At 42.4% G+C, this 10,920-nt stretch overlaps 1 protein-coding gene across 1 annotated transcript in view; it reads left to right on the forward strand.

Annotated features, from left to right (window-relative positions):
• Positions 1 to 9,110, forward strand: part of LOC144507623 (vascular cell adhesion protein 1-like) — a 31,200-nt gene extending 22,090 nt beyond the window's left edge. Inside the window, exons 7-10 of the mRNA XM_078234778.1 lie at positions 1,625 to 1,906; positions 6,421 to 6,702; positions 7,323 to 7,400; positions 8,968 to 9,110. Coding sequence (XP_078090904.1) covers positions 1,625 to 1,906; positions 6,421 to 6,702; positions 7,323 to 7,400; positions 8,968 to 9,110 — 785 coding nt within the window. The remainder of the gene's footprint in view (positions 1 to 1,624; positions 1,907 to 6,420; positions 6,703 to 7,322; positions 7,401 to 8,967) is intronic.
• Positions 9,111 to 10,920: the final 1,810 nt, after the last annotated feature.

Genomic DNA, 10,920 nt, shown 5'->3' on the forward strand with positions numbered 1-10,920 from the left:
TAACGTTTGTTTTGATAAAAGCTTCCCAGTTTGTCAGTGGATGTACTGTACTTAGATGTCGATGAGGTGCTTTATAAAGTGCGACATCAAAGGTTATTGTGGAAAATTAAAGCTCATGTTATAGGGGATTACATACTAGCATGGATAGAAGATTGGCTGGCTAACAGGAAATTGAGAGTAGGCATAAATAGGTCTTCTTCAGGTTGGCAAGTTGTGTAACGAGCGATGTGTCATGGGAATCAGTGCTGGGACCTCAACTGTTTATAATTTATATAAATGACTTGGATGAAGGGATTGAAGAAATGGTTGCCAATGTTTTTGATAAGAGTAAGGAGATTACAAAAATATATCGATAGGTTAAGTGAGTGGGCAAAGATCAGTGGACCAATTGGAGTATAATGTGAGAAATTGTGAAATTGTCCATTTTGGCAGGAAGAATGAAAATAAGCATTTATCTAAATGGTGAAAGATTGGGGAGCTCTGAGGTGCATAGGGACCTTGGGCGCCCTCGTGTATGAATCACAAATGGCTAGTATGCAGGTACAGGGAGTAATTAGGAAAGTTAATAGAATATTATCAGTTATTGCGAGGGGTGTTGAATACAAAAGTATGGAGATTATGCTTCACTTGTACGGGGTACCAGTGAAACCACATTTGGAGCATTGGTCACCTTATTTAAGGAAATATATAGATGCATTGGTAGCAGTTCAGAGAAGGTTTACCAGACTGATACCCGCACTGTGCTGGCTGTCTTATGAGGAAACATTGGACAAGCGAGGCTTGTATTCACTGGAGCACCCAGAGGCAACCCACGCAGACATGTGCAAATTCCGCAGAGACAGTGACCAATCCGTGAATCGAACCTGGGTACCTGGCGCTGTGAGGCAGCTGTGCTAACCACTTTGCCACCCAGAGGCAACTTGATTGAAACATATAAGATCCTGAGGGATCTTGACGGGCTGGGTGTGGAGAGAATGCTTGCTCTAGAGAACTAGGGGTCACTGCTAAAAATAAAGGGTCACCCAGTTAAAACAGAGATGAAGCATAATGTTTTCTCTCAGAAGGGGGGAACTCCTCTACAGGGGTGTTTGATCAGTGAGGACGGTGATCAGGGTTCAGGGGGCGGGGGGGAGGTGGGGGGGGTGGGGAGACTGGCACAGGGAACGATCAGTGGTGGGTCCTGATGTCCGTGCGGAGGAGTGTTGGGGGAGCGGCCAGTAGGAGATCGCCCAGTTCACCGGGAAATCAGGGCGCATGCGCAATGGTGCCCCTAAAGCTCAGGAGCAGGCTTCACTGGTGAGATTAGGCCCCGCCCCTCTCCTAATAGCGAGAATCGTACCTGGGCTTTTCTTTTTCACTAAGTGCCATATGATTGCAACTGGAGCTCACCCTAAAATTGGTGTGGATTCTCCCCCGTTTTCACGCTTGTTCAGCACTTTGAATTTTTTCAAATAAAATTCCACCCATTGAGTTTCTCGGCCTTGGTTTCTGGACAGACTGTGGAATGTGTCCCACACTGACACAGCTGGAATTGGGATCTCACTGGCAATGGGGTTGAACTTGTGTCCCATCACTGCTGCTTCTCCAAACACCTTTTTCATATTATTTCACTTTTCTTTTCCAGATAAACCAGGAGACACAACCATTTCAGTAAATAACAAAACTGTGTCAGGATTTCCAGTAAATGTCAGTAAAGGTGATGAGGTTACACTGATCTGCAATTCCAATGGAAATCCCACACCTACATTAAAATGGGAAGATCCCAGTAATGGCAGCAACGTTGAGATTGCTCCTCCTGGAATTGTCCGTATTTCCCACGCAACATCAGAACATCAAGGAATTTATAAATGTACAGCTACCAATCCATATGGAATTGATGAGAAGGAAGTGGACATCAGGGTCACAGGTCAGTTTGTAATATTGATCAGAATTCAAAGGATAAATAATTAATCTTTGAAGGATTGAAAAATCTGTCCAGTTCCTCCAATTAAATCCTGAATGTCCATTGGTTTGTGAAATTGTGTTATTTATTTATTCTGTTTAAGTTTCCTGTTCCACTCCATCCTTGCTGATGAAGGGTAGCAAGCTGGCACAGTGGTTAGCACTGCTGCCTCACAAAGCCAAGGACCTGGGCTCGATTCTGGCCTTGGGTGACTGCCGTTGGAATTGTTCCATCTATTGTTCTAGGTTTTCCAAATCTAAGAACACTGCAAAGCTTAAAACCTAGCCAGCTAGGAAGCAAACCAAAACATTTCTAATCAAGTAACTCTTGTTATTGTTATATGTATTGTGCTTGTTATCGTTCTGAAGGAATTCTGATCTGGAGCTCAGTTTAAAAATGGAAACAGATTAATTTAAAAATTAAATTAAGAGGGTTTTGAGATACCCGATATAATATATATTGTGTATTGATAAAAACATAAGTCTGTGAAAAAAAAGGCTCATTATTCCAAACATGTAACCATTCTTTGGCATAATTTGTAATAGCTTGCACAATTAACATTCACATGACAGGAAGTGAAACCGGATTACGTAAGAGAGAGAGAGAGAGAGAAAAAAAAAGAGTTGAAGACTGGCTTTGCAGCCAGACTCAAAAATCTTGCAGCATTCGACTGCACACAACAAACGGCTTATTCGGTTATCTGTGTTTTTAAAGAGCTGTGTATGGCAGCATACAATTGGCATCTATGACCACAAAACACTGGTGTTTACCTTGTGAGACAATCTGTCTATAGAAGAATCATTTCTGCTTAATCATTGCACTTTCAAATGTGGACAAACAAATGATCAAATTTGATATAATGTAAGAATACATCATACAAAGATCGGAGTAGTATGGTATGTGATTTAAATGAGAAAAGCGATGTCTTTTGATAGAATGTCCGGCTGCAGCCAGTGCAAAGTGTTGTTTGATTTGCAGCAAGCCAACTGAAGGGTCTGTTTATTTCTTCAGAATAAACTCGACTGATCTGAAGTAAATATGCCTTTCTTTAAGTATTGCTTTTGAAATAACGGTTATTTTAGAAAAAGGAGAGAGAGAGAGACCAACCAAAACCCAGCGCTGAGATTTTAAAAAAAACATCTGTTTCTAAAGCATAACTAAATTAGATATTATTATTACATACAAGCAGTCTCCAGCTACATCAACAACTTGGCCATGAGAAAGTTTGTTTACCTTACATTGTACTTTCAGAGAATGCAGCTAAGTTTCTAAGTTGGACTCAGGATTCCAAGCTGCTGAGGCCAAATTAGCTTCAATTAACTTAAAGCATAGCACAATTAATTACATTGGGCAAAAATACTTTGCACTGGCGAAGGCCATACAGACATCGGGAAAATAAAACGTGGATGAAGGTATTGCCCACCATACTAAATGAGATTAAGGGTCGCTACAAACCAAACAACTGGATTAACCCCTTATGAGCTAATGACAGGTCGGACGACGCAATTACCAGAAAGCATCATAACAGGTGGGACCGATGTAGGTCCACTAAAAGATAAAATCAGGAGATATGTTTTGGAACTAAGCACCCAACTAAAAGGGATGCATAAATCGGTAAAAGACAATCAAGAAATAAGAGATGCAGAGAGAGCTTGAAATGCTCCCTGACAGTCCCAACAGTGGGATGTCCTAGTAAAAATATTACCTAACAAATCAGGGCTAGTACAAAAATGAAATGAGCCGCATGAAGTATGATATCTGTGCCTGTATATACTCAGTTGAATATGCTGAAATTAATTGGAAAAATATGTGATATACTCCAATTGCAGATATAAACAAACAACAACTGACCTCCAAGCAAGCTGAACGGGCGCGCAGAAACTTTGCGCGTGGGCAATATAGCCTTTGAACCATTGTATAACAGTCGCGCGGGATATTAGTAAGTGATAAGATGCTTCTCATGCTCATGATCACAACTCTGGCCCTGTTAGCCATAGCGGGAGAATATAAATTGAATTATGAGGAGTTAGGGATGAAGCACAGTGATCATCTCTGTAATGATGACTCTGTCTATTGTATGAACACCTTTGTGTATATGTCTTATCTGTATGCATCACAATCGAATCTGAGCAAGTGCTGGGTCTGTTCACACACTCCCACGCACGGAGGAAAGGGAGGAAATCCTTTATTCCCTATCCCTTTATCAGCTCCAGAAGTAATTGAATGGGTTTTAAATAAGGAATGGAACCCAGAAAGGGACAAGGCAACTGATATTTAAAACCCCATCGGGTACCACTATGCAGGGTATCAGCAACAGTGATGTTGTTTCAAGGCTAGGGGGCGGAGGGTGCACTTTATCGTCCTTTAAGAAGAATTACCAGCCCAGCTACGACAGATCAGATTCCCCACCCTACTTCATTGTGAAAAATAAACAGAGGGGATCTATCTGCCTGATAAGAAATGGAACCATACCTGTTGGCCGTAACTACTGTATACAGCAGATTGATATCACTAATGACGCTGAGGCCATGATACAGGTCACAATCCAGTGCCCCATAGCCACCGTCCCGGTTAACCTCTCCTCCGCTTATATAAGCGAGATGACTGCATATAATGTTACCTATTTTGTCTGTGGAAAAAATGCCTATCCGTGGCTTCCCTGGAATTGGACAGGATCGTGCTATTTGGCATATGTGGTGCCTTATATTCACCATTACATTGACTTACGGGACCACCCCGAGATACACCTGCTTAGGGCTAAGCGAGCCATTAGTGAGACAGAACAGTTCTTCATGATAACCTACCCATTTTTTGGGACGGCAAAGGCAGCACAGGAACTTATACGGATGGCCTCAACCCTAGAGAAAGTTGCAAATAAGACTAAGGATGGGTTCGAGGAGGTGAGCACGGCCATCTCTGAAATGTCAGCAGAGGTCGTAGCTATTCGAACTGTGGCGTTACAGAACTGTTTGGAACTCGATTATGTGCTAGCCTCCCAAGGTGGAACATATGCCATAGTTGGCTCGAAATGCTGTACGTATATTCCCGAAGCTTCTGAGAATATAACTCGCTTAGCAGATCATATTAAACAAGTAGCAAAAGCAATACAGGAAGAAGGGAACCAATATCATGATTATAACCCTCCGGGCTGACTGGGGCAATGATTCGGGTCGTGGGATTCATACCTGATGCATGGATTGATTGTATTAATTGTAATTGTAATTACTTGCTGTGTTTGTGTGGCATTATTGAACGCCTGTTGCAAAACAGTAACAGCGCGAATTATGACAGTCGCAAGTGTACAGGTGGAGGGAGCAGACCTCCCGACTAAGGAGCTAGGCCCATTCCCCGATAACATATGGTTCTGAGTTGGTCATAGGTGCCATGTTTGGACCTGGCATCCGACCAGAAGGGGGGAGTGAAGTCGGGAATGGGTTAATGAACTTTGTCACACTTAAGCATTAAGACCCGAACTCTGTGATTTTGTTGAGAACACTGCAGAGTTCATGTTTTCGTCAGAGTTCGGTGTTTTTCATGTCTGTGCCAGATAAGAGGAACAGCTATTCCTCTGTCTCCATTTGTTATCAAGAAATGCAATTAACCCAGCTCGAAATAAGCGAAACAGTCTCCATTTTTATGTACCTTTGTTTAACACAATGGAGTTGACATGTATGCCTTCTGTCTTTGAATCACCATAGATTAATATATATATATATTCATCATACGTTATTCATCTTATCCTGATATAAAGTATTATACAAACCTGTGTGTATATTAGTTAACTTGTTTGTGCAAAACCTGTGATGTTGTTTCAAGGATATAAATGACGAACAATCGTGGCCTTGGAGATTGAACAAACTACGCAGAGGAAGATACTGCTAAACCAACAAGAATCTCACCATGAACAATGACAGCCATCTCAGAAAATTGCAATGTAATGAGGGCGGGAACAGGGACATATATAAACTCTGTTCTTACTTGTGTTCGAAGAGAAGGCCTGGGTCCACTGTTAGGAACCTCACTTCTCCCACAATTGTGAAAATAAACACTGTATTTTGAACCACTAATAGTGTCAGAGGTTTTTTACCTACAACAGTGACTCTCCATGTGGGGTTTGCATGTTCACCCCCTGTCTGTGTGGGTTTCCTCCGGGTTCCTCAAACTGTCAAAGGATGTGCAGATTAGGTGGATTGGGCATGGGCTTTGTGTCCAAAGAAGTGTAGGTTAGGTGGACTAGCCATGGTAAATGCATGGGGTTAAGACGATAGCGTGGAAGGGAGGGACTGGCAGGGATGCTCTTTCGGTGAGTCAGTGCAGACTCGATGGGCCAAATGGCCTCTTTCACACCTGTGGGGATTCAATGTCCCACACTGACACGGCTGGAATTGGGAACTCACTGGCAATGGGGTTGAACTTGTGTCCCATCACTACTGCTTCTCCAAACACCTTTTTCATACTATTTCACTTCTCTTTTCCAGATAAACCAGGAGACACAACCATTTCAGTAAATAACAAAACTGTGTCAGGATTTCCAGTAAATGTCAGTAAAGGTGATGAGGTTACACTGATCTGCAATTCCAATGGAAATCCCACACCTACATTAAAATGGGAAGATCCCAGTAATGGCAGCAACGTTGAGATTGCTCCTCCTGGAATCCTCTGTATTTTCCACGCAACATCAGAACATCAAGGAATTTATAAATGTACAGCTACCAATCCATATGGAATTGATGAGAAGGAAGTGGACATCAGGGTCACAGGTCAGTTTGTAATATTGATCAGAATTCAAAGGATAAATAATTAATCTTTTGAGACAAAAGCAGAAATTGATGGAAAATCTCAGCAGGTCTGGCAGCGTCTGTGGAGAGTGAAATACAGTTAATGTATCGAATCTGTATCAGTTCTTCAGCTTTTGAGGAATGAAAAAGCATTTCAGTTCCTCCAATCCGATCCACATTGGTTTGATTTGATTTGATTTGATTTATTGTTGTCACGTGTATTGGGATACAGTGAAAAATATTGTTTCTTGTGCACTATACAGACAAAGCATACCATTCATAGAGAAGGAAAGGAGAGAGTGCAGAATGTAGTGTTACAGTCATAGCTAGGGTGTAGAGAAAGATCAACTTAATGCAAGGTAGGTCCATTCAAAAGTCTGACAGCAGCAGGGAAGAAGCTGTTCTTGAGTCGGTTGGTACATGACCTCAGACTTTTGTATCTTTTTCCCGACAGAAGAAGGTGGAAGAGAGAATGGCCGGGGTGCGTGGAGTCCTTAATTATGCTGGCTGCTTTGCCGGGGCAGCGGGAAGAGTCAATGGATGAGAGGCTGGTTTGTGCGATGCATTGGGCTACATTCACAACCTTTTGTAGTTCCTTGCAGTCCTGGGCAGAGCAGGAGCCATACCAAGCTATGATACAACCAGAAAGAATGCTTGCTATGGTGCATCTGCAAAAATTGGTGAGAGTCGTAGCCGACATGCCAAATGTTCTTAGTCTTCTGAGAAAGTAGAGGCATTGGTGGGCTTTCTTAACTATAGTGTCAGCATGGGAGGACCAGGACATGTTGTTGGCGATCTGGACACCTAAAAACATTGAAGCTCTCAACCATATCTACTTCATCCCCGTTGATGCAGACAGGGGCATGTTCTCCACGACGGTTCCTGAAGTCGATGACAATCTCCTTCATTTTGTTGACATTGAGGGAGAGATTATTGTCGCCGCCCCAGTTCACCAGATTCTCTATCTCATTCCTGTACTCTGTCTGTCATTGTTTGAGATCCGACCCACTATGGTGGTGTCGTCAGCAAACTTGAAAATTGCATTGGGGGAGGGGATTTGGCCACACAGTATAGTAGGGGCTTTAGAACACAGCCTTGTGGGGCACCAGTGTTGAGGATGATCGTGGAGAAGGTGTTGTTGCCTATCCTTACTGATTGTGGTCGGTGGGTTAGGAAGTTCAGGATCCAGTCGCATAGGGAGGAGCTGAGGCCCAGGCCACGGAGTTTGGAGATGAGTTTCATAACCTGGTGTTGTTAAACCTCTTACTGTGTTTACCCCAGTCCAACGCCGGCATCTCCACATCATGACTCCCTCATGGGTACAGCCACTGTGGAGCTGTCTCAGTGTGCTGCAGACCTGTGAATAATAAATTATAATGGAAAAATGCTGCAAAGAGTGTTTAGGTAGCTCATTCAAACACAAACCCCAGTCCTCAAAGACCTGTTTAGTCAGTTTCTCTATTTCTCTGAATCCACTGCCCATAGTTAGCCGATAACAGTATATCTAGTCCAAAAATAAGCAATTGGAATTCCTTTGTATAAACTGAGGTTAAAATTAATCTAATTTCCAAAACCACACTTCATCTTTGTGAGATTTGGTGACTGAACATCATGTTTATCTTGGATCTTTCAGTTTAAAGAACTGGCTGCCAGGATAGCCTGATAGTACACAGCAAATCTGATTACCTGCGGCAAATGAACCCCTCTGTCCCATCACCGTAATGATTCCGCTTTTGAATAACCAACAGCGGGAGAAATGAAAAGTCTTGGGAGACTTCAGTGAAAAATAGGGTCATCAGAGAAGTTATTGCATTGGTCTTTTAGCAGCAACTTTGCAGAATTTGGTACGTATTATCAAAATCTCCCTTTTTTACTGCGAATAAAACCTTGGATTTGCATCTTCCATTTATGTGAGTTCAAACAGTTTAAACTGCAGAGCCCAGGAAAGTCAGAGAATGCAATAAGCAAATGTAGTTCCAGCAAATGGATTGCTTGTAAATGGGTGATAGCAAAGTAGTGGAGATGTATTAGTGCAGTAATATATCTGCGTCAGCTGTAACCATCATTCTTCCTAATTTTTTCAATATCTAATAAAGGAAGATCAGCTGTTTCCAGTCACAGATTTTCTAATGTATTTGCAATTCCATTGTGACAGGCGAGAAATTAGTGCAAATTGCAAAGGCCCATTTTCTGAATGCAAACCATTTCTCATGATCAGCTTATTGTTATAACTCTGCACTGTCTCAGGGATAGCGTTCAACATGTGCAGGGCGGAGAGTCATGTTTTGGACAAGGAAATGGCAAAATGGAAGGTTAAAGATCTTGGAAAAATTCAAAAGATATTTCCTTCTGTTTTCCAAAAGTGGAAGGTGAAGACTGGAAAGAAATGACAGACAAAACTGAAAGGCTGTGTTTTGGTCATTGGGCACCAGACAGGAGAGGGTGTGGAGCAAGATGGCATTTGCCATGCAATCTATGTCACATCTAATTCCTGTTTACCATGTTCTTTGTAATACAAGATCAAATTTGAGCAGCAACTTGTTTTAATGTGGCAAAATGTCCCAAAGCATTTCACAAACGCTGGGAGAAATAGATACTGTACCTTCTTTCAATTTTCTTGTTCCTGTAATCAAACCACGGTAGCACAGTGGTTAGCACTGCTGCCTCACAGTGCTAGGGATCTATGTTCGATTCCCGGCTTGGGTCACTGTCCGTGTGGAGTTTCCACGTTCTCCCCTTGACTGCGTGGGTTTCCTCCAGGTGCTCCGGTTTCCTCCCACAGTCCAAAGATGTGCTGGTTTAGGTGCATTGGCCATGTTAAATTCACCCTCAGTGTACCCGAACAGGCGCCAGAGTGTGGTGACTAGGGGATTTTCACAGTAATTTCATTGCAGTGTGAATGTAAGTCCACTTGTGACTAATAATAAATAAACTTTACATAACCCATAAATATGAATATTGAAGATGAGAAACAGCAGATCCAGGCGCTGCCTTTCAGGATAAAAATTCCACAGTGCAAAGGTCAACAAGGATCTACCTCCAGGGGGAGTAGGGTCTGGCGGGTGAGCCAAAGGAAAGGAGTGAAAGATGTGAGGAGCTGACAGAGGTAAGATTGGGTGAGACCATGAAAGGATTTGAAAATGATGAAGATTTTGAAATCAATGTGAAAAGAGGTGGGAGCTACTGAAGAAAGGTGAGATATTTGAGGAGGACTCAGTTTGTCATACATTACAGCCAGTACAAGCAGACATGAATGGGCATTCATGTGGATAACAGGAGGCAAAGTAGTAAGTGACTATGAAACAGGCAAGAAGATTGTTGCATTATAATAATTCAGAAGTCCTTGCCTTGGATACTCAGATGCTCTTTCCTAGGGTAGAAAAGTCAAGTACTAGGGGACATAGGTTTAAGGTGTGTGGGGAAAAGTTTAGAGGAGATGTGCAAGGCAAGTTTTTTACGCAGAGGGTGGTGGAATGTCTGGAACGTACTGCCCAGGGAGGTGGTGCGAGCAAGCACGATAGTTGCACTTCAGGGGCAACTGGACAAATACATGAATAGGATGGGAATGGAAGCATATGGACTCCATAAGTGCATCCGGTTTTCGTTTAGGCAGACATCATGATCGGCGCAGGCTTGGAGGGCCGAAAGGCCTGTTCCTGTACTGTACTTTTCTTTGTTCTTTGTTTGTTCTGCCTAACAATGACAAATGAATAATTGGTAGAAAATATGACTTTTCCCTCCAACAGGGAAGGGAGGTACTTTCAAAAGCACATTGGTGACTTGCTTCAGTGCATTGTGTAAATGGTGCATACTAGAACCACAATGAGATGGTGATAGGAGGGTGGATATTGAATCAGCTTTGCTTGGAATTGGGTTGCGTTTCTTGAATGTTGTTCCAGTATTAATTTCAAGCACACTCCTGAATATATCCCTTCTGGATGGTGGAGAGGCTTTCGGGAATCAGGAAGTGACTGCCCTACCATCATAGAATTGTAACAACACTGAAGGGAGACAATTTTGCTCATCATGCTTGAATGCGTCATTCCCCTACCTAATTTCCTTTCAAATGCATCATTTGAACTGCTTCCACCACACACTCAGGCAATGCTTTCCAAAACCTAACCACTCAGTGCATGAAAAGATTTTCTTCATGTTGCATTTGCTTCTTTTGACAATTACTTTAAGTCTGTTCCATCTCAT

The sequence above is a fragment of the Mustelus asterias genome, chromosome 19 (assembly GCF_964213995.1).
Source record: "Mustelus asterias chromosome 19, sMusAst1.hap1.1, whole genome shotgun sequence".
NCBI classification, from domain to species: domain Eukaryota; kingdom Metazoa; phylum Chordata; class Chondrichthyes; order Carcharhiniformes; family Triakidae; genus Mustelus; species Mustelus asterias.